At 47.5% G+C, this 26,150-nt stretch overlaps 1 protein-coding gene across 4 annotated transcripts in view; it reads left to right on the top strand.

Annotated features, from left to right (window-relative positions):
• ADISSP (adipose secreted signaling protein) overlaps positions 1-26,150 on the top strand; it is a 360,219-nt gene that overhangs the window by 304,978 nt on the left and 29,091 nt on the right. For all 4 annotated transcript variants that reach the window (XR_015309257.1, XR_015309258.1, XM_086960133.1 and 1 more), the window contains exon 6: positions 17,762-17,884. Coding sequence is in view for 2 of the 4 variants with exons in the window: in XM_086960133.1 (XP_086816259.1) it covers positions 17,762-17,884 (123 nt within the window). In the remaining 2 variants the exon portion in view is untranslated. The remainder of the gene's footprint in view (positions 1-17,761; positions 17,885-26,150) is intronic.

The raw sequence follows: 26,150 nt of genomic DNA, 5'->3' as shown, positions 1-26,150 counted from the left end.
GCCACCCCACCTAGCTCTACGGACTCGGGGGATTGATAGCAAGACTTTATTGGCCGAGCGCAGGGATCTGGAGGGGGTATATGGATTTAACAGATCCCTTAGGCCTCCTGACTTGTTCGTGGCCAGGGCCCCATAGATCAGACAGAGGGACTTAAATGAAATCCTGGCCTCAATTGGAAGCCAATGCAATGCTTTCCTGGCAGCCGTAGCAGAGGCCCGCCTAGGAAGATCTAGCACAAACTTCGCGGCGGCATTCTGCACCATTTGGAGCCGCATTATAAGACTCTTGTTAATGCCAAGGTATAAGGCGTTGCAGTAATCAAGTCTTGAGCCTATTAATGCTACTACTATTTGCTTTCTGGCTTGAGGGGACAGGTAATGTTTTATTTTCCTCAGGATGTTTATTATGCCCCAGCAGGTGGAAATGGTCCTACTTACTTGCTGGCCCAGCCCTAAATAAGGGTCAATCATGACTCCTAAGACACACTCCCAGAGATGAAGGCCACCATTCCGCCGACCAAATGTCCTCCTTGCCTCCGAACACCAGAATTTCTGTCTTCTCGCCGTTGAGCTTCAATGAATTGCAAATCATCCATTGAGCCACTGCCTCCATGCAGTGTCTAAAATTGGAGGCAGCCGAGATGACATGTTGGGCGAGAGACATCAATATCTGCGTGTCGTCGGCATAGGAGACTACCTCCATCCCGTAAGATCTAATGAGCCTGGCAAGTGGGGTCACATAGATGTTGAAAAGGGTCGGACTTAATGCCGACCCCTGAGGGACCCCACACTGCACAGGAAGGGATGGAGATAGGAACTCCCCCAGCTTAACTCTCTGTTCCCTCTGGCCAAGGAAGGAGGATAGCAAACTAAGTGCAGGCCCTTCAACCCCTATCTCCCTCAGGCGAGATGTGAACACTGAGGGAGACAGGGTATCAAACGCAGCCGTAAGATCTAACAGGATAAGGAGAGTGGTCTGGCCCTTATCCACTCTAGTACGGATGTTATCAAGCACCGTGGTAAGGGCCGACTCCGTGCTATGCTCTCTCTGAAATCCATGCTGCAAGTGATCTAAAAGGCCAGAGGTTTCCAGGAAGGCAGCAAGATGCTGGTTGAGATGAGTTTCCAACATCTTTGCTGGGGCTGGGAGCAGCGAAATGGGGCGGAAGTTTTTGAGAACTCCCGGGTCCAATGTAGGCTTTTTTAACAGTGGTTTAACCACCGCTCTTTTCCATTGTAGCGGGAAGGTCCCATCTCTCATTGCCCTGTTCATGATCTCTAATAGCAGGGGCAAGAGAGTCTCCTTGCATTGTTTAAGAAGTTTCAGAGGGCAAGGGTCTAAAGGAGACCCCGACCTGGTCTTAAAAAGGAGAACTTCAAGTTCCTGCAAGGAGAGGGGTGGGAAGCTGGAAAAACACCCTGACGGTGTCCTAGCAGGTTGGCGTGAATGCTGCAGTTCCAATAGGGTATATTTGTATATTTAAGAAATGAAAGAAAAGGCCTCTGAGGCCCCTGCCTTCTTGACAGACCACCCAGCCCTGCTCCCCAGGGACAATAACTCTGTGACCCCTGTGACTCCGGGTGCATTTCCTTTTACAAAGCAGTCCTTGTCCACACACAGCATGAGTAGCAGGGAAAAGAAAACATGCTTCGAGATAGCCAGCCTATCTCGCGTGTTAGTTTCCAGATGCATTCATTTGATGTCATGCTCCCAAGTATGATTATGTAACTAAGAAGCTAGTTCATTTTTTTCATTAGTTACATTGTTTTTCTTACACTTCTGAGTGTTAATAAAATACAGATGTTTTTCTTACACTTCTGAGTGTTAATAAAATACAGATTCTGACTTCTGAAGGACTGGCATTGTTGCCCCCTCTCGGAATGTTCTGCCACCTCTTCTCATGATTCATGGCTTCATCTTCATAAGCGTTGTATCATGATGTCACCAGAAGTCATCCAATCAGAGGGCGTATGAGATAACATTGTGGGGTGAAGGCCCCAGGGTGCCTGCTCAGCCTAATTAAATGTATTTTTAAGGGTACTTGTGTGAGAAAGAGGACACTGAAAACAACATTTATTAAGTTAAACTGCTTACATTATACAGAAAGCATTCAGAAATGAGACCATGCAATAAAAAGTCTTCGCTATGCTCTATATTCTAGTTGCAGATATGGAGCTGCATCCCCCTGTGCCTTTCCATCACCAGCGGCAAATCAGTCCGTTGCAAATAAAAAAGCAAAAGTAAAAAACATTGTAATTTTCAACACCAACAGCTCTAACTTTAACAAATGCGAGACCTATTGCATTGCAAATGCTTGTTTGATTTCTTATGGCTTTTGCCCTCATCAACCAATCTTCATTTTAACTTGAGCGCTGCGTGACAAACCTCTCCAAAAAAATTCCAGACGCTTGAAAGGATTTGTTTTCCATTGGTATATGAAGTTTTGCGGCATTCCACCAAGGAGGTGGCAACGTTGATGGGCGGTGGGTGCAATAAGGTTTTCATTTGTCTATAGCGTTGGTGCTGTTTATTGAATCCTCATCAAATGGCGGAGAATTAGCAAGTTACAACCAATGCAGGTATACCAGGTTTCGTGCAAATCTAATGGGTCGGCGGGGGAGTAAAAAGGTGAGGGGGTGGCAAAATATTTTTGATTTATTAATAACTTTTGAAGGATTTTATGGATCGGCGCGAAATTTGTCAGAAACTTACCTTCAAGGGACCAGGGTCGAAGAAGTGTTCATCCTAATAGATTTTGCACCAGTTGATGTGTCTGCAGAACATTTGTCACTCGTTTGTTGGGTGTAACTTTCTGCTGACTGCCAAGTACACTGCGCAGAATGGGTACGAGACCGGTGAATGAAATTCAATGAAAAACCCCACAGTTGAAGGTCAGTTATGGTTCAGCGAACACAAAACCGAAAAGTTCCTCAATGTGACCAATTATAGTGTGCAACTTTGCACTGCCAACCCAGACCTGTTTTCTATGCAATGTTTTTTTTAATATACTGCAGATTTTCTGTATTGGATCATCACATTCCCAGTATGAATATAATCCCTGAACTTCAGATAAGAGCTTTTTTTAATGGCTGACACCTTAGTAATGATTTGTGTTTTCATTAAGACTTTTAGGCTAGTCATGAAAGACGCCGGACCCTCTTTCTTACCTTCTGTTCTTGCAAAAGGCTGCTAGGCTGCCCTTAAGATAGCAGATGAGGCTCCCTCCCCTTACAGGCAACAAGGAAGAACGTCTAACTTAAGTTGAAAGGCATATTAATATTGTAGGGATAGAGGAGGTTTCCATTGCATTGCTTTTTTGTCTTTTTAAAGTGATAGAAAACCTATTTCCAAGATCAACAAGCATTGGAAATGCAATAGGTCTCGCATTAGAAAAGTTGGAGTTATTGGTCTTGTAAATGACATATTGTATTTATTTGTTGGTTTTTAAAATTGCTAAATTGATGGCTTTGTCCTTTACAATGCCAATAGTTTTAACTTTCGCGAATGTGACACCTATAGCATTTGGAATGCAACATGTTTTGTATTTACGTGACTTAGATGGCAGCTCTGGTCGTTAGGCCACATCTCTAGAGAGCAGGAGAGTGCAGCAGGGGAGAGAAGCACAGCAATGCAATAGGTCTTGCATTAGGAAAGTTTGAGCTATTGGTATTGTAAAGGACACATTTTTTATTTATGTGCTTGTTTTGAAAATAGCGAATTAATAGCTTTGTTATTTACAATGCCAATAGTTTTATCTTTCGCAAATGTGACACCTATTGTAACACAATATGTGTTGTGAGGGTGAGTGAGGGTGAGGGTGAGGGGGTGAGGGGTTGAGGGTGAGTGAGGGGTTGAGGGTGAGTGAGGGTGAGGGGTTGAGGGTGAGTGAGGGGTTGAGGGGGAGGGTGAGAGGGTGAGGGGTTGAGGGTGAGTGAGGGTGAGGGGTTGAGGGTGAGGGTGAGTGGGGTTGAGGGTGGGTGAGTGAGGGTGAGGGGTTGAGGGTGAGTGAGGGTGAGGCTGAGGGGTTGAGGGTGAGGCTGAGGGGTTGAGGGTGAGTGAGTGAGAGTGAGGGTGAGTGAGGGGTTGAGGGTGAGTGAGGGTGAGGGGTTGAGGGTGAGTGAGGGTGAGGGGTTGAGGGTGAGTGAGGGTGAGGGGGTGAGGGTGAGGGGTTGAGGGTGAGTGAGGATGAGGGGTTGAGGGTGAGTGAGGGGTTGAGGGTGAGTGAGGGTGAGGGTGAGTGAGGGCGAGTGAGGGCGAGTGTGGGTGGGTGAGGGGTTGAGGGTGAGTGAGGGTGAGGGGTTGAGGGTGAGTGAGGGTGAGGGATTGAGGGTGAGGGGTTGAGGGTGAGTGGGGGTGAGTGACGGTGAGGGGTTGAGGGTGAGTGAGGGAGAGGGGTTGAGGGTGAGTGAGGGTGGGTGAGGGTGAGTGAGGGTGAGTGAGGGTGAGGGAGGGTGAGGGGTTGAGGGTGAGGGAGGGCGAGTGAGGGCGAGTGTGGGTGAGTGAGGGTGGGTGAGTGGTTGAGGGTGAGTGAGGGTGAGGGGTTGAGGGTGAGTGAGGGTGAGGGATTAAGGGTGAGGGGTTGAGGGTGAGTGGGGGTGAGTGAGGTTGAGGGTGAGTGAGGGTGAGGGATTAAGGGTGAGGGGTTGAGGGTGAGTGGGGGTGAGTGAGGTTGAGGGTGAGGGGTTGAGGGTGAGTGAGGATGAGGGGTTGAGGGTGGGTGAGGGTGAGTGTGAGTGAAGGTGGGTGAGGGTGAGGGGTTGAGGGTGAGTGAGGGGTTGAGGGTGAGTGAGGGGTTGAGGGTGAGTCAGGGTGAGTGAGGTTGAGGGTGAGTGAGGGTGAGTTAGGGTGAGGGGTTGAGGGTGGGTGAGGGTGAGTGAGGGTGAGGGTGAGTGAGGGTGAGTGAAGGTGGGTGAGGGTGAGGGGTTGAGGGTGAGTGCGGGGTTGAGGGTGAGTGAGGGTGAGGGTTGAGGGGTTGAGGGTGAGTGAGGGTGAGGGTGAGTGAGGGTGAGTGTGAGTGAAGGTGGGTGAGGGGTTGAGGGTGAGGGGTTGAGGGTGAGGGGTTGAGGGTGAGTGAGGGTGAGGGGTTGAGGGTGAGTGAGGGTGAGTTAGGTTGAGGGTGGGTGAGGGTGAGTGAGGGTGAGGGGTTGAGGGTGAGTGAGGATGAGTGAGAGTGAGGGTGAGTGAGGGGTTGAGGGTGAGTGAGGGTGAGGGGTTGAGGGTGAGTGAGGGATTGAGGGTGAGGGGTTGAGGGTGAGTGGGGGTGAGTGAGGGTGAGGGGTTGAGGGTGAGTGAGGGTGAGGGGTTGAGGGTGAGTGAGGATGAGGGGTTGAGGGTGGGTGGGTGAGGGTGAGTGAAGGTGGGTGAGGGGTTGAGGGTGAGTGAGGGGTTGAGGGTGAGTGAGGGTGAGGGGTTGAGGGTGAGTGAGGGTGAGGGTGAGTGAGGGTGAGGGGTTGAGGGTGAGTGAGGGTGAGTTGGGGTTGAGGGTGGGTGAGTGAGTGTGAGTGAAGGTGGGTGAGGGTGAGGGGTTGAGGGTGAGGGGTTGAGGGTGAGTGAGGGTGAGGGGTTGAGGGTGAGGGGTTGAGGTGGGTGAGGGTGAGTGTGAGTGAAGGTGGGTGAGGGTGAGGGGTTGAGGGTGAGTGAGGGTGAGGGGTTGAGGGTGAGGGGTTGAGGGTGAGTGAGGATGAGTGAGAGTGAGGGTGAGTGAGGGGTTGAGGGTGAGGGGTTGAGGGTGAGTGAGGGTGAGGGGTTGAGGGTGAGTGAGGGTGAGTGAGTGAGGGTGAGGGGTTGAGGGTGAGTGAGGGGTTGAGGGTGAGGGGTTGAGGGTGAGTGAGGGTGAGGGGTTGAGGGTGAGTGAGGGTGAGGGAGGGTGTAGGTTGCAGTACTGCGGAAGAGCGGTGCGCATTGATAGGTCACGAGACCTAAAGAGAGCCTCTAAGAATGAAAACAAGTGTCAGAATAGCCAGCCAAGTAAGAACTATCCACTCTAGAATGAGCTGTGCCTGTCAGCGATGTAGAACTGGCAGGCAATTACATGAGTAAGGTAACTTGACCGTGCTGCAGGTCGAAGAAATCGATAATGATTCTGTGGCTCAGGAACTCGTGACTGCCACTTGAAGAAATATGCTCCAGCTGCGAGGAGAAATAGATAAGATTATGTGGCCTAAGAACTCCTGACTGCCTTTGAAGAAATCTGAAAAACAGAGCTCCCGCTGTGTGCAGAACACCGCTCTGCATGGGTAAAAACTCAGTCCCAGAAGGAAGACAGCGGGTAGAACGTTCGCTGAGGCCCAACAGCTGAGCGCACACTAGGCGGGAGGCCGCCGAACGCTCTGGCAAGAGAGTTCCCACTGAGAGGAATCACTGTGTGGAGATGTGAGCTGGGGGATGGGGCGGAGCGGGTAAAAAAAAAAAAAAGACGGAGGGAAGGCAGATAAGGGGAGGGGGGAGGAGAAATGCGACACGGCGGGCAGGGGAGGGGGCGGAGCGGGTAAAAAATAAACAAACAAGACGGAGGGAAGAGAGAGAAGGGGAGGGGGGAGGAGAAATGCGACACGGCGGGCAGGGGAGGGGGCGGAGCGGGTAAAACAAGACGGAGTGAAGAGAGATAAGGGGAGGGAGGGAACTGATGTGCACGCGCTTTTAAGCTCAATGCGCATGCGCATTGAGCTTAAAAGTCACGGGCACTGCAAGGAATCGCCACGATTCCTTGCAAGTTGGTTCAAGAGTGGATAAGCCCCCATAGTCTCGCAAGCTCGATGCGCATGCGCATCGACAGGCGAGACCTAAAAATTCAGTGCATGGAATTTCCAGATGTTTCACCAAAGTTCCAATACTTATAAATGTTTGGTATTCACCTCCAGGTAAATGTATACATGTGTACGCCTAGTTTTCCTCCCCTTTTTGTCCGATATTTTGCATTGCTGCAAACTTCTCTTGTTGAAAGAAGAGACGTTTCCTGATCTTTCACAAAAAAGTCCTTCACATAGAAATCATTTTTCTAGGTGACATACTTTCCACAAGCTGTGCGTAAAATACTGAGGTTTTCACACGCTTCTATTCTGCACCTGGATCATGTAGGTTTTATTTGAAAAATTCCAGATCAGTATCGAAAAGGCACTGCAAATGCTTGTGAACTCAAAAGACATTCTAAAAGATTAACTGGATTAGCTGTTTGTATAACATTCTTTGCACTTTTCTTAGACATCAGTTTATTATGAGTTTTATCTTTCCGTGTTCAGTATTCTGTATGGTTTACCCTGTGAATCTTTTTCGTTTTCTTTTTTATTTTATTGTTGATTCGTGTCAGTAGAGTAATTTGAATTTGATGGAGAATCGCATTTCATAATGTTAGCCTGCTCTCAGTTCCTTTTATGTTCAGTTGAATATATTGCAATTGCTGTTGGATTCTGGATTGGTGAACTTGGACTGGGGACATACAGATGTTAGGTTAGGTGACATTTAGATGCATAACAAAAATGTTAAATGTTAAAGGGTCTCCCCCTTTTTTTCATCTCACCAGTTCTACTCTGCTTTGCCTCTCACCCACCTCGATCCAGGATACTATTTTCTTAGTAACAGAGCGCGCTACAAAAGCCTCTATAATAATAATAATCTCTGCCTCTTGTGTCTTGATTAAGGGGCGGAACCCGGCAAGTTCTAATTTCGTTCTTCTAGTAGCTTCTCTTACCTTCACTGCATAGCAACATGTTTTTGGGTGTTAATTCTCAGTCATTTGGTGTCAATCCGACAGTAAAAGATTATGCAGATACTTTGAAAAGCGTCAGAAACTTTAGTTCTATTTGAGTCAGAAACCAAGTTAATTTTTTTGAAAACTACTTATTATGCAGCAACAGTGCTAGAATTGGAAAAAAAATGACTCTGGGAATCCTTCAATTGGGGGTCCAGGAGTGACAGACGAAAGAGAGTAGAGTTACGAGGGACAGACCTTCAAAAGCTGGACCCGACAGTCCTCTTATACATTTTTTTGTAATCTGCTGGAAATAAATTGACAAGGAGAACATAAGTGACAGCAAATCTATTTTATATTACATATTTGGTCATAAAAGTCTGCATTTTAATATATCCTACAGGTCTAAGGCACCTGCTGCAGAAGTGGTGGTGTGCCCAATGTTGAGGGGATTATAATAGCGTTAAGATAACTCAACTGGCTAACTGTTCTGTATTTTGGCCGACATTTGATTCCTAAAGTAGCACAGAGGGTTAATGTGCCTGCTGCACAACACATTGTGTAGCATGCAGATCACATATTTGTGTTTTATTTAGGTAAGTGGCATACTGCTTTTGAGTGAGATCTTTCAGTTGCAAGCCTTCTAATAGTATTTTTTTTTAATAATTATTTTTGTTGATTTTCCGCAACATATTATTTTTAGAATCTGCAGTACAACATATTCCAATGTTGACATTGCAATGACGGTATTTTGAATGGCTTGGGCGGGATGCCCGGAGAATTCCAGCTTTGATAAGGAAGGTCCATCTTGTATTCTGTGTTGCCACACATGCCCATAGCAGGGGACCTTTACAGACAGTATATGCAAGTTGTAAGTACATCAGGAAAATCCTTATTCACAACATAGATCAATTCCATCATGAGATCACATGCGGGCAACAATGTAAAATAACATATAAAGGGGGGGAAAAAACTATGTCGATCTCTGCGTGTGGGCACAGAACAGAGAGTACCTGTCAGTGTAGCATTTCAGTGGGTGTCACATATGTGGATAGTTGTGCACGATAGACCACCCAGTATGGTGGGCATGTCAAGGGAAGGGCGACAGGGGTGGGGGTGGAAGCGACGGGGGAGTGGCAGGACGAAGGGGAGGCGGGGTGCACACTGCCTACATAGGGGGGCCCATCCCGCCCAGCTTGGTCTCTATTAGAGACAGGTCATCTTTCGATTGGGTAGGACTCTGTCGCGGGGGTGCTAAGGCCTGCGAAGTCTGTACCAGGTGGGTTGTGTTTTCCGATACTAGTGCACTCTGGAGCTCCAGCAGCCACGAGTTCATGCTGGGGCCCATCTGGGGTTTCCATGTCAGGGCTATTTTGCGCCTGGCAAGGCCTAGGAACTTATTCAGACCCTTACGCGAAGCTGAGCGCTTTGTGGTGCCCAGCAAGAAATGGGTGAGCTGCACCAACACCTGGGTTTCAGCTGCCTCTGTGAGTATAGTGGCTACATTATTCCAATACCGTTGAATGCTTGTGCATGTCCATACCATATGCGTGAATGTGGCCCCCGGGTCACGGCATCTGGGGCATCTGTCAGCACTTGAGTACATGCGTGCTAGCCTGTGTGACATGTGGTATGTGTGGTGTAGGTGATTGAATTGGGTGTATTTCAACCTAGCATTGGTTGAAACCAATTTTGGGTGGCCGAGACATTGTGCCTAGTGTTTATCTGAGACCGTGGTTGACAACTCAGTTTCCCAGTACGCATGCAGGGCTACCAACGCGGGTGCAAAATCCAACTTGAAGGAGGTGTATATGGCCGTTACTGCATGTCTGCCCCGTCCATGTGTCCGTAACGCCTGCACGAGATGCGATGTGTGGGGGTTCAGCTAGATCATTGCCCCATGTTTGTAGGAAGTGGTGGGTAAGAAGGGCATGTAGGAGAAAGGAGCCTTGTGGTACCCCATAAGTGTCTACCGACTCTTCTAACTTTTGTAGTTGTGAGTCTGCATACATGTCGCCCCATGTGTCCAGCCCCCTTCTCTCCAGGAGCCGAGCTCCAAGCGTCCGTGATGGGTAAATGTGCCGGGGAGTACTTCCAGTGGCGCCCTGGGGCATATGGGGTAAACTGGCCCCTGGGAAGCACATATCTGGACCAACGCAAGCCTTCTAATATAGCACTAATATCTATTTACCGACATCAAGGAGCTGCGTGCTAACTGTAAGGCGTGGGTTTAGAGCATTATTTTTTTTTCTCCACCTGCGGTTATTCTAATATTGCAAAAATTGGGTCTCTTTCAGAAGTAATAGTCTTGTTAGTACAGACAACCGCAATCACTGTTATCCCTTGGTTGTGGATAACTTGGAGCTGCAAATGTCTCAGAATCCATGCGATAATGTTGAATCCAGCACCAAGAAGCCCTGTTGTCCGAACTTTTCTTCTTTCCAAATTGTCTCTCGCCGATTGCTTTTATTGGGTTTGTCTCATGATGTTCTCTTTTTCATGCCCTCTACTGTGAAGCGCTCTGATACCTTCGGGTCTTGTTAGCGCTATAGAAAACTTCTAAATAAATAAATAAAAATAAATTTCCAGACTTGGTGTTTCCCGCAATTTTTCACTCTTGACCTATAACAAGTATGGATTATATGTGATTCCTACACCTTTTGACCTTATGTAACATGTCCAAACATTGGTATCCACACTTGTATGACTTATTGTGCCTGTGTGTATGATGTAAAGTGCTCTGACTCTCTACACTGGTATGAGAAGCAGTATAAAAGGATCAAATTAAAAAAATGAGGTGCCCTTTAAATCGGTATGTGTGTAATTACACTTGCATTCAATGCTTGCATTCTTACAGTGTGAGCACATCTCCTGCATAGAGTGTTGAACAAAGTTACAAATCGGCCTCAAATCGTTTCTCTTAGTACCTGTGAAGCGATAACCAGCTGTGCCTCTTTGTTTCCTTCCATTGCGTTGGCGTCTAGCGTCAGATCCCGGTCCAGGTGATACTTGAACGAAAGGAGGGCGGATGGCCCTTTTAATCAGGCCTTAGTTTTGGGCCTAGCTGGATATTAAAATAAGAAACCTCCCCTACTGCCTGCACGTTGCTGCACCGAACGGAATGCAGACAACTTGCGGTGAATTACATCCTAATTAAGGATACTTGCCCCAGTATTGGAACTTTCATAGATTCCCATGCTTTGTATCATTCCCCGTCGTCGGAATGGGAGCCTCGGTAAATAGAAAATACCATAGTAGTAAGCACAAAGTGAAAAAATAGGCCTAGGCCTCATCTCATTTTGTAGCTTATCCACCTCTTTTTGTAAAAGAGACCAAAATTCTGCAGTAGCCAATCAGAGCAGCCTCACCCCATAGAACCTTCCTGAGAGAAGCTCAGAGCCTCAGATTTTCTACCGCACGTTGTGCAAGGGAGTCTCCATTGAGCTCTGCTCAGTTTTCTTCAGTTTTTTCTTGTTATTTCTTCAACTACTTGGATATTTTTCATCATGTCTGAGAAGAAAGCCCTTTTTAGAGCCTGTGCCACCTGCTCCAAAAAGAGGTTGTTTGTCGAGGACAAACACGAGGATTGTATTTACTGCTTGTATCCGGACCATAAACCAACAGGCTGTCCGATTTGCAGATCCTTCTCAGCAAAGACCTTGAGGGACAGGGAAGGACGTCTCCTCACATGGCTTCAAAAGATGAAGGACCGGAAGGATATTATCTCTTCGGACAGTGAGGGCTCCTCGTAGATGGTGTCATCCAGGAAGTCTCTGAAGAGGGGTAGGTCCCCCCTTTCTGCTTCAGACGAGTCCCGTCACAAGGCCTTACCAGGGACCTCTGATAGGTCTGACAGGCCTGCTGCCCAAAAATCTCCTCACCACGGTGAAAAGGAGAGGCAGGGTAAGCCTGAGGAACAGTCCTCAAAAAAGGTGAAAAAGTCTTCAACAATCTCTTCACCTCCCTCGGAGAAGGATCGAGGGGTCAAGAAGCCTTCAACTCCTGTTCAGGAGGTCGCTTCAGACAAGAGGCAGAAGTCGTCGACGATTAAACTGTCAGGTACGTCGTCGACGAGTGTTAAAAAGGACAACTCTGCCAAAGTTGCCTCGTCGACGGGCTCGTCGACGACGGCTGTGTCGACGACGCCTACACCGTCGACGGTTTTCAAGGCTCCAGATTCCTGTTCGTCGTCGACGAGAGTGACCATCTCCACGTCGACGACAATGACTGCAAAGCTGGCGTCGACGGCGGTGTCGAGGACGACTTCGACGACGATGTCGACAACGCCGGTTACCATGTTGCTGACGACGAGCTCGTCGACGATCCCGTCGACGATACCACCATCGTCGACGATGAGTTTCACCTCGTCGACGACGCAACCCCCGACGACGAGGACCGTGTCTACGTCTGCACTTCCACCGTTGACGCAGACCCATAAGAGCTTGTCGTCGACGACGGCCTCGTCGTCGACGACGGAATTTTCTGAAAAACATGTTTTTTCGCGTAAAAGGAGGCAAATAACGCCAGAGATGACGTCTCCTCGCCAGGTTCAGAGATTACCACCTAGCCTACTGTTAGAAGAGGACTCTGATGAAGAGACTTTTAGTGAATTTGGGTAAGCCTATAGCCCATCTGACCTCCAGGTTAAGGTTCAGGATGTTAGCTCTGAGGAAGAGCAGATGGAACGACAGCACTATGTTCCAGAACATTATTATGCGGAGGAGCGCACTACTACCAGGCACATGCCTTCACAGCAGCCTATGCGTCAGGTACCTGAAGGGATGGTGGCAATACCATCCACTTTAGTTGCGGATTTACAACTTATGTTGCAGGACTACCGACAACGTTTCCCTGCTCCTCCAGAAACTCAACAAGTGCGCCCCCCAACACCTCCGCCTCAGACTTTACGACCTGTGGCAGACCATTCTTTACCTCCAAGAGAGCGTGCCACTGTGCCGGAAGTGCGCCCACAAGAGGTGGTGCAGGTGCAGGATACTGATGATGACGCTGCTTCTTCAGATGCAGACCAACAAGCGGATCCTGATCAAGATCAACAGGCGCCGTGGAATACTACTGACCCTATAGATCCGGACAACACAGATCCAGATAACAATACTTCGCCTCCAGCGGACGTTGGAGGGTTTCATAACCTTATGGACAGGGCATCCAAAAGATTTGGTCTCCCAGTGACCACGGTTCAATCGGATTGCTTCTTATATGACTTTAAAGAACCATTCAGAAAATCAGTGAGATCCATACCCATCATTGAGCATGTCTGGTCTGAGGGCTTGAAGGCTATGCATAATCCGGCCACAGTCCTCCCGGTGCTACCAAGACTGGAAAAGAAGTACAAGGCACCTGATGGCAGTCCGGCATGTTTGCTTGGCCAACCGAAACCGGACTCGGTCATTTCTCAGGCCGCCCAGAGCAAATCTAAGAATCCTTCTACGCCGCTGACTACACCGCCGGATAAGGAGGGCAGGCGCCTAGACAATGTAGGCAAAAGATTTTCAGCTATGGCCAGTCTTCTGGTTAGAGCAGCCAATGCTTTAGCGATTCTGGGACGCTATGATCGGCAAATGTGGTGCGACCTTGCTCCATTTGTAGAAGAGCTGCAGGATTCTTCTAAAGAGGAGGTGAAGAAGATTTTGCTCGAAGGGGAACGAGCCTCTTCGGAGGTCATTGATGTGGCAATGGATATAGCTACCACCGCATTCCGAGCACTTGCCGGCTCGGCGGTTCTGCGACGCCAAGGGTGGTTGAAGGCCACATGGTTCAGGCAGGAGGTGCAGAATAAGATCTTGGATCTACCATACGACGGTGAGATGCTGTTTGGCAAGCACGTCGATGAGGCCCTGCAAGGCATCAAAAAGGACACGGATACAGCTAAGTCCTTAGGTACATTGCAGTATCGTAAAGTGCCTTTCAGGGGGGCTAGAGGTAGAGGTTTTTCTTCTTATCGTGGAGGAAATCAAAATCGCTACTCTTCTGGATCACAGTCCAGCCAGACGTATAAGCCTCAATACTCTCAAAGGGGTTCTTTCTCTCGCCAGCAGCCTAAAGGACGTCAGGGGCAGCAAAGGAGAGACAACACCAGGAAACAATAGCGGCCAGGTGGCTCTTTCCACTGTTCCTGTTCCCTCGTTCACATCAGTGGGGGGCAGGATTGCCCATTGCCTAAACAACTGGATGATCATTACATCGGATCAGTGGGTCCTACAGATTGTCAGAGAAGGACACACATTGGAGTTTCAAGACCTTCCTCCAACAAGAGCGCCGGATGCCTACCCTCCCAAACATCTCAGGCTCCTTCATCTCGAAGCCCACCAACTTTTCACCAAGGGGGCGGTAGAGCCTGTACCCCTTTCGCAGAAGGGGAAAGGGTTCTATTCCAGGTTCTTCCTGGTTCGGAAGACAAAGGACAAGTGGCGTCCAATTTTAGATCTACGGCAGCTCAACACTTATCTCGTGAAGTTGTCCTTCAGGATGGTCACTCTTCAGGACATCCTTTGTCTACTCAATCCAGGGGATTATATGGCGACCCTAGATTTGGAAGACGCCTACTTCCACGTTCCAATTCATCCAGCTCACAGGCAATATCTTCGATTTACAGTGGGCAAGAGCCACTTTCAATTCAAAGTACTGCCATTTGGTCTCCGGTCCGCCCCGCGGATCTTCACAAAGATTCTGGCTCCGGTGGCAGCTTTTCTCAGGAAGCAAGCTATTCAAGTGTTTCCATACCTGGACGATTGGCTGCTAAAGGCTCCATCTGTTCTAGAAGCGTCCAATGCAGTCCGGACATGCAAAGATCTGTTCGAGCGGCTAGGTCTTCGACGCAACAGGGAAAAATCGGTTCTATGCCCATCCAAGTCAGCGAGGTTCCTAGGGGCCATCCTGAACACAGACAGTTGCTTAGCCCTTCCATCGGAGGAACGCCAGACCAAACTAATGTGTTCAGCTCGTCTTCTCCAATCTCGAAAGACACTGACAGTTCGCAGGTACAAATCGCTTCTCGGATCGATTTCATCTTGCATACCTTTAGTTCCGCACTGCAGGCTCAGGATGCGTCCACTACAAGAGCAATTGGACAGACAGTGGCGGCAAGTCACAGGATCCTTCGACGACAGGATGGTCGTTACCCAGGAAATGAGAAAAGCAGGCAGCTGGTGGCTGCTGAAAGACAATCTTTCCAAGGGTTTATCGTTCCGACTTCCACCATCTCCCCTTATTTTAACAACGGATGCTTCCATGGAAGGATGGGGAGCGGTCCTCCAAGAGCTAAAGGTCAGCGGTCATTGGAGTCCAGTACAGAGCAAGTTCCATATCAACCTCCTGGAACTTCTCGCTATCCGTTTGGCTCTACAAGCTTTTCTTCCGAGGATTCACAACCGTGCAGTGCTGGTTCGTACGGACAACACCACAGCCATGCACTACATAAACAAACAGGGTGGAACAAGATCCTCCACCCTCTCCAAGGAAGCCCAGACGCTGTGGAATTGGTTAATCCAGAACAATGTCTCCCTCTCAGCGGAACATCTAGCGGGGACACTCAATGTCAGGGCAGACGCCTTGAGTCGTCAGAGAACAGTCTCTCACGAGTGGGAACTGGATCAAACCGTTCTGGAGGAACTCTTTGCACGATGGGGGACACCATCCATCGACCTGTTTGCGACTCCCCAGAACGCCAAATGCCTGTCCTTCGCAAGCAGGGTTCACCATCGGGAATCCTTGGGGAATGCGCTTTTGATTGCCTGGTCAGGCGCCTTTGTTTACGCCTTTCCTCCCATTCCACTGATTCCGAGGTTGATCAGCAAACTCAAGGTGGAACCGTGCAGGATGATTCTGATCGCTCCAGCATGGCCCAGACAATTTTGGTACTCGGAACTTCTTCTCCTCTCCCAGGACCAGCCAGTTCTCCTGCATCCTGTTCCAACTTTGCTAACAATGTCACACGGTCAGGTTCTACATCCGGACTTGAAGTCACTGCGATTGACAGCGTGGCTCCTGAGTTCAGAGAGTTCCAGGGTTTAGATCTCTCAGGGGAATGTAGAGACATTCTGGCTCAGGCTCGAGCCCCTAGTACCAACAAGACCTATCGTGCTAAATGGAAGAGATTCTGTGTTTGGTGCCGGAAGGAAGGTTTACACCCATATACTTCTTCTCCGCACAAACTCTTGCCTTACATACTTTCACTGGCGAAATCTGGATTGGCTCCATCTTCTGTAAAAGTCCATCTGGCAGCCATCTCTAGATTCAGACGTTCATCTTCAGGTCCTTCCCTATGGTCAGCGAGGATTATCAAACAATTCCTGAAGGGTTTATTCAGGGTCTTTCCTCCAGTCCGGCCGCCACCTCCGGCCTGGCATTTGAATCTAGTTTTGTCATCTCTCATGAAAGCCCCTTTTGAACCTGTTCATAAGTCTGACCTTAAGTTTCTTTCCTGGAAACTGGCTCTTCTCTTGGCCCTGACATCGGCTCGAAGAGTAAGTGAGCTCCAAGCTTTCACGATTGAGGAACCATTTCTCCAGTTTAAGAATAATGTGCTGATTCTACGGACGAATCCTAAGCTTATCCCGAAGGTACCTTCGGAATTCCACCTAAATGAGCCGGTAGTCTTGAAACCATTCTTTCCACAGCCTTCTACACCCGCGGAAAGAACTTTGCACTCTCTGGACATTCACAGATGCCTGAAATTCTTCCTGGAGCGAACGAAACATTTCAGAAAATCTTCACAGCTCTTTGTTTCCTTCAGTGCTCCACGCAAAGGTTGTCCAGTTTCTAAAGCTTGTATTTCCCGTTGGATTTCCAGTGCTATACAATTTTGCGACCAGGCGGCTGGGAAACCTCTGCAGCGAGCAGTTCGTGCTCACTCTACCAGATCAATGGCTTCATCTGCGGCTCTATTCGCAGGAGTCCCTATCGAGGACATTTGCAGGGCGGCAACGTGGAGCAGTGTCCACACCTTCACCCGCCACTACTGTTTGGATTCTTCTGTGAAGGAGGATGCGGCAGTGGGCCAAGCAGTTCTGAGGAATCTTTTCCAATAAGTCGGTGAGCTTTCCTTTCTATCCCGCCTTCCTATTCGCATATTTTGTATTGCTGTTTCTTGTCATATTTTATGATCCTAATGTGTTTCTGCTTTTCTGATCAGAGATGTATCACATTTTCAGGTTCATATGTGGCAAAATATGCTTTTTTCTGTTTACTGCTGGTTACTCTGATACAAAGCATGGGAATCTATGAAAGTTCCAATACTGGGGCAAGAAAACAAGTTACTTTCCTGTAACTTTGGTTCCCCAGTATTGGTAACTTTCATAGATTCCCATGCGCCCACCCACCTCCCCTGGGAAAGCTCAGTCTTATTGTTTTGTGGGATAGCTGTTTACAACGGCTACGAAAATCTGAGGCTCTGAGCTTCTCTCAGGAAGGTTCTATGGGGTGAGGCTGCTCTGATTGGCTACTGCAGAATGTTGGTCTCTTTTACAAAAAGAGGTGGATAAGCTACAAAATGAGATGAGGCCTAGGCCTATTTTTTCACTTTGTGCTTACTACTATGGTATTTTCTATTTACCGAGGCTCCCATTCCGACGACGGGGAATGATACAAAGCATGGGAATCTATGAAAGTTACCAATACCGGGGAACCAAAGTTACAGGAAAGTAACTTGTTTTCTTCTCTGGGGACAAAGCTGCTGGAACTGGAATCTGGTGGGTCCCCCCTTACTTTTCATCACTGGCAGCAGATGCTCAAGTTTATGGCAAATGCAGGAAATTCCTAAAAATACTTAAATGTGCAGTAAGTACACACAGTGGGAAAAAAATCGCTTAATTACACTGAACCGGTTTTACCTTTTGGTCTGGCATTATATTTGTAATACATTCATTGCAGTTCATATTGTGTGTGTGCGTGCGTGTGTGTGTAGTGTGCCTGATTATGGCACTGTAAACATAATTCATCTCTTTGCTTAATGTGAGTAGTGTTGGTGTTGAAATATGAGTGTTACTGTTTGTTGCAGTGGGATAACAATGCCAACCTCAGAGCCTCTCTAAACCTTCCCCATCATTTTTCCTTAGGGTACAGGGTCACGTGTGAGTACACTGCCCACAAAGAGGGGGTTCTGAAGGAGGAGATGGTGCTGGCCAGTGAGACCAACGACCGCGCCTGCATGAAAGTGGTGGTTCAAGCGCGGGTCATGGGTAAGTAGGCTGGGTCCTGTGCGGATGGGCCGAGCTGTTGAAAAGTGCTGCCGTCATGAAGTGCTTGGGGGATCTGCTGCAATATTCATGAACTTTCATGGAAGTTTGCATTATTTAATACTAAAAAAACAGCTGGGTCGTGAACCCTCTGCTGCAGTTTCAGCGGATTCAGTCTTCTCGTTAATAATTAACCTAAAATGCTTCAAGTTTGACATTGTGCATAACACCTCTTAGAGTAACCAGAGGGATGCTCCACAAGGGAAGTTAAACTACTTAAGTCATGACTGATATCAAAAGCAGAGAGACCAAGTGAAAAAGTAGGAGTAAAAGTGAAAAAGTGTGTAAGGCCTACCTTAGGATGTACTTCATAGTGTACGATCTGACTTGGGCTCTGTGCATACTTTCTTTTATCTGTTTGCTCCAGTTCAATTTTCTCGGAAAGTTTCAGAGGCAGTTTTCGGGAATCCCATGCAGTTGGGGTGATTATTGGCTGCTATGGAAGTTTGTGGAAATCCACAAACATTTTACAGAATGTTGCCCGCACTCACCTGGACCATCACCTCGCAGCTGATATTTGTTTCCAGGCCTAAGTCCTGCAGTGATGCGTGAGAAGTAGTCATTGGAAAATACAGAAGGAAAACATATGCTATCTTGCCCCCAAAAAATGGAAATGTTTCCAATTCTATTGTAATAAGACGCTTTCACAAGCTTGGGGTTGGCAAAACAATTGTATGCACACATTATTCCCATACCCATGAATATCTGTGCAACTGTCAATCTTTGGTAAATTATACCCCAGCCCACCTCACTCTGCTGGCCACTGGCCATGTCTTCTGCTCAAGGATGCTTCTGCCTCCCATGACCCTACTCTATTTTCAGCACCCCCTTCCCCGTGCTGCTTACCCCATGCTTTCCTCCCTCGCCTTAGACCCTCCTTGTAGCCCACATCGCCCTTCGACCATCAAAGCTGTATCCGACTGCCATGTCCCTCTACTGGATTTCATCCTTCAAGTCTACCGTCCAGTTGCCCACCCTTTACGAAGCCCTGCGAACCCTGCTACCCTTTTCCTACAGCTCATCCCTTATCAGTCCCTACTATCCCTTGCCTCCCCTCCGTCTCAATTTACTACCCCTTTTAATACTTGGTACCTGACCTGCCCTATCCTCTTGTGCATTGCCACCCTCTCACCCACAGTCTAACACTCAGATTGCGTAAAAATATCCAGAAACTGACACCTTTGTGGGGAGTCTCTTACTTTTGTTTTTATATATAAACAACCATTAAGGAACCTCGTGTTCTGCCACTGGTCCTAGATTCACTCCAGTAGTGAAAATCACAATTCCCTTCTGTGTCGTAGTATATTTCTAATGCAGATGTCTCAATTAGTTTACACTGAGCCAACAAATCTACAATTAATTATTCATCATCGTCACACAACGTAGTTCAATTCATCAAATATTTACTTTATTATTCCCATTATTGGTCAAAAATCAACCTTTAATCACAATTGAATTAAAAATACATGTTATAAATACATTTAATAAAAAACTTATTATACACACATCTGTTATTACAGTTGTTCAAAACCTTTGCTAATATCAAAGCATCTACTAACTTGATATTTTTGTTTAACATCCAAACAGTTCGATTTCAGCAAATATGAACTGATTTGCATATGGCCATGTCTGAACTGGGGTAGCAGAGTTGGCTAAAGAACGGTGATGGATTAAACCCAGATCTTTTGACTGCGTGTGAGTGTTTGATTGGTTCAGATGCTCCGTCCATCACCACCCCCTTTTGTACCACTTATGGATTAAGGCAGGTTTGTCCTCCTGGCAGGCTTTGCTCTTCAGAATTATTTGGAGGGTAGTAGGAATGAAAAAGGGAAAAAATTGTCCGCAGATGTCTGAACCTAAGTATTCCTTCATGAATAGTCACTTATGGGTCCCAGTCATGTTAAACCGTATTTTCGTAAACATTCATGTTGACAAAAGTTTTCACGAGTGTTCGGCAAACAGTGGAACCAAATATATTTTTTATAATATTTCATATTCAAAATTGGCCTTGGATTAATGTACTGAAACATAAACAGCTGTGTACAGGTCTCGGGAGTGTGCGGATGAACGAGGAAAGTCATCTGTGTGCCTAAATGATTAATATGTTGTAGGGCCCCCTTCTTTAAAATGAATACAAATCAAGCAGTGTTTCTTTAATGTAAAGTTGTGTTGGTCTCCAGAGCCCTGGAGGGTCACACCAGGAATCCTCCTGTGCTGGAGTGTATATTTTAGGAGGTATAACAGGGTAAAAGGGAATTGTTTCCAGCTGACTCAGATAGTATTCATTTAATAAACAGAGGTCCGCGTCGACCTAGCGCCATTTCCAGGAATAGCTGTATGAATTCCCTATAGGGTGAGTCTCGCCTTCGCACATGGCTTGTCCTACTCTAAAAGCCATGGTAAAAGCAAGTGGGAGCTCCGCAGTCACCTGTCTGCTTCCTTCTACGTGCCTTCTTGTAACCCTGCAGCCATTAGACGTTGTTGCGTATTCCCTATGGATACATGGCATTGCCACAGTCACGACTGTGTAGTCGTTTTAGAACCCAGGGCGGCTTTGTAAGATAATAGCATCCCCGTTGACTGCTGTGACTCACCTGTTGGTTTAGCTTCTGTAGTTGAAAGCCTATTAACCACTGCGTACGTTGCCAGAGGTAGCAGTGACTCAATGATTGCGTCTTTTATTCCAGATAATGACATGCGCATCCCCAATTGTGAGACAAGTACAATTGAAATATTTAAAGTTATGCTGTTCTCAGATTACCATATATCGATAAATACATTAGTCATCTGCATAATAGCCCTGAGTTGTCAGTAAGCTGTCACCACATCTCTGTAAGATGGGAGTTCCCACAAAAAACCGGAATAGTACAAGAATCCATCCACTGGGTCACGTCGTTCCTAAATTGCTCAGCATTCCATGCAAACCACGGTTGCTTTTGCCCTGCCACATGTTTGCATTGCCCTGCACACAAACACATCAGGTTTTCATAATAAATGTGGAACACTGAATTATTTTGCATTCACTTGGTTAAGTATACTCCAGTAGAGACAGGGTTGGCACTAGCCTTCATTTCAAAGGGTCCAACTAATCTTGATAGTTCCCTGGAGGGTTTGTCTTGTCCAGGAGGGTATGTATGACCTGGTCTGTGTCTAAGCTAGCATCAACATAATGTTTTTAAGAGTTTTGGTCTCACTTTAGGTTACAAGAGACAATTGCAGTTGTTGAATACACCGTATGTGGGAATCTAACCTTTTGTGATTGGATATATCTTGGAGACTAAATGCATTGTGGGTGAAAGCCATAGTGACCAACAAATGTACTTCATTTTATAGAACTGCAGTCACTATTACCGTATGCAACTTGGCAATCTATCCATCAAACTAAAGCTGAATATAGAAGGACATTTCTGGTATATGGCAAGAAGAGAGTTTGATTCATCCTCTCGGTTTGTCCATCAAATTATGGGCCAATACTTGGAGATACTTACTTAAAAAAAAAACTGAACTCCTTGATTAGGGTGTCTAGTCAACACAAATGCGTATTTTACCATCTGCATGTCTTTTTTGTATGCTTCCTGTGGGTGATACCCACGATGACGGTATTGGCTCAAAGATATATATATATTTTTTAAACCATTTTATTTCACCATTCCTCATCATACAGCGTGTATGGGAAATTAATGCAGATCATCATGTCATACATAGCCATGAAGATCTGCTGCATTGCCAAAGGCAAAGCTTGGATGTACATCAAGGATGGCTCTTCTACCGCCTGTTACAGTTCATGGAACATTGACCGCTATTAGCACTATATGAGTGATCTACCCTTCCACCCCACAACATTGCCCCAAACAATACGTCCTAAAGTCACGCCGGGCCCCCCACACTTTCTCGGGTTAGCCCCTATTCTGATATTCTACCTGTTTTGCCCTCTCGGACCGCAGATTCGTAAGCAAAAGGTATTAATATAATTATTGCCATAATGCAGAGAGGTGAACTTTCAGTCCCCCTGTGTCACACTCGTGGGATGCCCTGAGCTACAGGAGAATAGTTACCATATTAGGAGTGGACCACAATATTTAATTCTGTTAATTCTAGTAATAGAATTGATTTTTGATCCAGATTCCACCATGTTATTCAAAATGAAGATTCTCTTAAGGAGTATGTAATTAACATCGAAGAAGTAGTATTAAAAAGAGCTGTGCACTGATGGTGTAAATCTATAGCATAATATTTCTTATGTAGCATTTCAAAATGCAAATCTGCATATCTAAGTGCTTGTAAATGAAATGTACTCAGTTGATGAACCTCCGAAGGAGAATGAGTTGCTCTTGGTGGCATTCAAATTTGCGTGCTGAAAATCACTGCATGCTTCGACTGTGAGCATTCAGTTCACTTTTTGTCCGATGACTGATTCTACACAATGCTACGATGCTAAACCTTGAGCTAGTTCTTTTTAATTTTCTGCTGGCTGACATCCTAGCTCAATTAAATAGTCTCAACCCTGCCAAACTCTGATCCAGCTTTTCGCGGCAGACGATGCTGTGGTTTTGGATGAGACTCCAACACGTTTCCATGTTTGTTCACTAGACCTGGAAGCCTTGACCCTCCAAACGTGTTTCACATTATTAACCAGAACAATAGCAGGCTCACAAAGTTTTAAATTAGGTTTCTTTGTACACTGGTATCTCGTGTATCCCTTGACCACCCTCATGCTGTGGGAGTGCAGTGAGTCTGTGGCCAGCTAGGGTGTGCTGCCCGCGGCGTGCATGGCTTAGTTTGGTCTCAGTGACCGCGCTTGTAGGTGGGCCAGTGGAAGAGTCGCTCTGTATCGAAGATGCAGCGTTTATCTAGAGAATGAGTAAAGTTCTGGGGTGAGCTTTTTAGTAATACGGCATTATGCTGCCCTATTTTTGCCTCATCCCCTCCCCAGCGCTAAGGTTAGAGTAAGCCTGATCTCTTATCGAAAGCCCGACCTTGAATGGGCTTCCCCAGGATAGGAGGCAGAATCTTCTGCTTCACAAGGGCCAGTCTGACGGATTAGTTCTAGGTTGGTTCGGGCCACTGGGAGGTCTTGAGTAGGAAGGAAGTGAACGGATCCCTCACGAGCATTCGAACTGCAGATTCCTCACCTCCGAATCCTTCCCGGGCACCAGGCTTGATTCTGAAACATTTTTAGCAGTGCTCCTGCACGCCACTATGCATTTTAGCACCGACTCTACATGTCAGTTCCTTTCTTTCCATACATTCTGACCTGGATCCAGAGCTCCGCTCCCAATTTTATCATCTGTGTGATAACCTATAAAAATGAATTCCAGTGTGCCAGGAATGATTCCTCCACCCAAAAGTACAGGTTTCAAGCTGTGTAGCAGCTGCAGAAAAATATGTTTGTCAATGAACCTCTGGTATGCCCTTGGGCCCCAAGGAACCAAAAGGCACCCCATTTGGGATACCACCAGCAGATCTGTCCTCAGCACCTAGGACCTGCTTTGGGCCCCATACTGACACTGGTACAGGCTTTCACTCCAGCTCCAAGACCCGCGGCAGCCCCTTCCAGATTGAAGCTCGAGTAGACCGTGCAGGAAGAGGATCCGGATATGATACTGTTGTTGGACACAGAACTGACTTTGGCTCAGTCTCATCCGGTGTTGAGCTACGAGATTGAAAAAGTGTAACTGGATGTCGTGCAGCCTGTCAGGCATCCTTTGCTTCCAGCTGGGCATACATTCCAGCAGAGGTTTCCTTGTATTTTTGCCTCTGATTCAGATCAAGGGTTACCCCAAGATTTAGAAGATGATGGTGGTGGCTTTCTCCCCCTTCACTACACAGATGATGCCTTTTACCGCTATTGGCTCGAGGCCGGTGGGCTCGACATCTCTGCTGAGGCAGGGGTTACCTTGCCACCAACTGAGGAAAGTTCCTCCTTTGCAGAATTGGTTCAGGAGGGCAGTCGAGGATTTGGTTTTACCGCTGTCTTCAGTTGAGACCAAAGCAAACATCCTAAAAGCATTGCAGCCTGGACCAGATACTTCAGAGTCCTTGCTTCCTTTTAACAAAGCCCTCTGTAATGTTTTGCAATCTTAAGTAAGGGTTGCATAGTGCCATGTTGCACAGTAGTTGTAGAATATGGAATGTTTAGAGGAACTGGAGAGTGAAAGGGAGCCTGGGACTTGGAGGAGTTGGAAGGCTGAGACTGTCTATCTCTAAGGAAACAAGCATTTACAATGCAATGGGTTCGCCTTTGGAAAAAGTTAGAGCTATTGGCATTGTAAATGACAAATCTGTAGAATAGGGGAGGGGCTCAAGGTGCAAAGAGCTTCACTTTGCACCTCTGCAGACGCACTGGCGTCTCCTGGGCGGTTGGGGCTTTTTAGGTGTCTTTTTTATTTATTTAAATAAAACGTTATAAAAAGGAAGTAGCGCTTCAAAGGACAGTTAAAGTTTGTGCATTAGCCAGTCCTGCCAGTCTATATTTCTCGTGTGCTCGGATTCTGCCACCTGGAATTTCACATGCTGCGGCCGGTCCTGAGAGCACCTGCTGACAGCCTGGAGACCACCCTCACCAATGCCAGCTCTGCTGGCAGCCTGGAGGCCTTCCTCACCGGTGCCAGCTCTGCTAGCAACCTGGAGGCCTTCCTCACCGGTGCCAGCTCTGCTAGCAACCTGGAGACCACCCTCGCCGATGCCAGTCCGGAGAGAAGCTACCCTGCCACCCGCATGGCTATTATTTACAATGATGCCAGAGTGAAGGCCTCCTTCATTGCTACTGGAAACTGCTGCCAGCCTGAGACCACTTCACCACTGCCAGCACCTTCGGTGCTGCCAGCCTGGAAACCGCTGCACTGCTGCCAGCCTGACTGCATGGCTGCCAGTCTTAAATCACCTGCGCTGCTGCTAGTCTGAGAACCGCTGCACTGCTGCCAGCCTGACATCATCGCTGCCTGTCTTAGATCACCTGCGGGGCTGTCGACCTGTGTGCCACATTCAACGCTGCCAGCCGGAGATCACACCTGCACCGCTGCCACGCCGAATTAACCTCCAGTGCTGCTGTGGTAGAGAACACTTTTACACCTGCCAGCCGGAGATCACCTGCTGTGCTGCCACTTTGGAGATCCCTCCCCTATCTGCACGGCCGAGACCGCCTGAACTGCTGCCAGTCTTAGATCACCCGCAGGGCTGCCAGGCTGAGGTCACCTGCACTGCTTCCATTTTACAGAACACCATCATCAATGCCAGCCTGAGATCTTGCCTAGCTGAGATCACCCACCCGTGATGCTGCCAGGCTGAGATCACCTACATAGATACATGCCAGGCTGAGAACAGCCGCATACATGCAGCGCTGAGATCTTGCCAGGCTGAGATCAGCCATCTTGGGTTGCCTGGCCTTTTAATCCTGCCCACTGGGCTTCCGGCCTTCTAACCTGTCCCTTTAAACATGCCGAGCTTAGGTAACCCGACAGGCCTCTAACCGTGCCCGTTTAGGCCTTTCGTGAACTTTCGATCCGTAGAGAAGGAAAGTGCAGTTTAGCGGGCTCCACCACCCCCACCATTACCCACGGCAGCTGCAGCACTCCCCACTGAGAGCATCTGGATTTCGAAACTCGAGCACACGGAAAACCTACCCCAGCAACATGCCCAGAAGAACGCTGTGCGAGTATCAATGTACTGTCTGTGTGGCCCCGAAGAAAAAGGGTTGAGCTTCTTATTAAAGTGCATGAATATAGTACATGAAGAGCTGTTTTAAATAGGGGTGGGAGGATGTATCCTTGCATATTTCAAGGTGGGGCAACATAAGTGCCCATTTTGGCATACCTGCCTGTGCTTTGACAATGAGGTGAAAGCTCAAGATTAAAGACTATGTGTTAGTGGGTTGAGGAAGGTAGTCATGGGGCTACTAGTCTCGGATTGCGGTCTGAACCTACCGGTTTCGTTCGCTGCAAGCGCCATGAGACCTCACGGTGAGTTGCGCGCTATACAAGAACGTTTGACATCATGACATTAATGTGTCTTACATATTCACTTCACCGGATGTGCATCTTTTTGTCTTGGTTGTAAAATGGTTATCCTGTTCTCAAAGTATCAATTAAGTTTCATTGTGGAAGGGCCACTGATGCCTATCTTGCACACGGTGGAATGGGATATTTCTAGGTCTTTGTTCATTGGTCCACCTTAGTCTCCACGCTAATTGGTCAGCCTCCCCTTCACAGGC

Source organism: Lissotriton vulgaris, chromosome 3_1 (genome assembly GCF_964263255.1).
Source record: "Lissotriton vulgaris chromosome 3_1, aLisVul1.2, whole genome shotgun sequence".
Classification (NCBI taxonomy): domain Eukaryota; kingdom Metazoa; phylum Chordata; class Amphibia; order Caudata; family Salamandridae; genus Lissotriton; species Lissotriton vulgaris.
The sequence above is the reverse complement of the archived record's forward strand: the minus strand, read 5'-3'. Positions and strand labels throughout refer to the sequence as shown.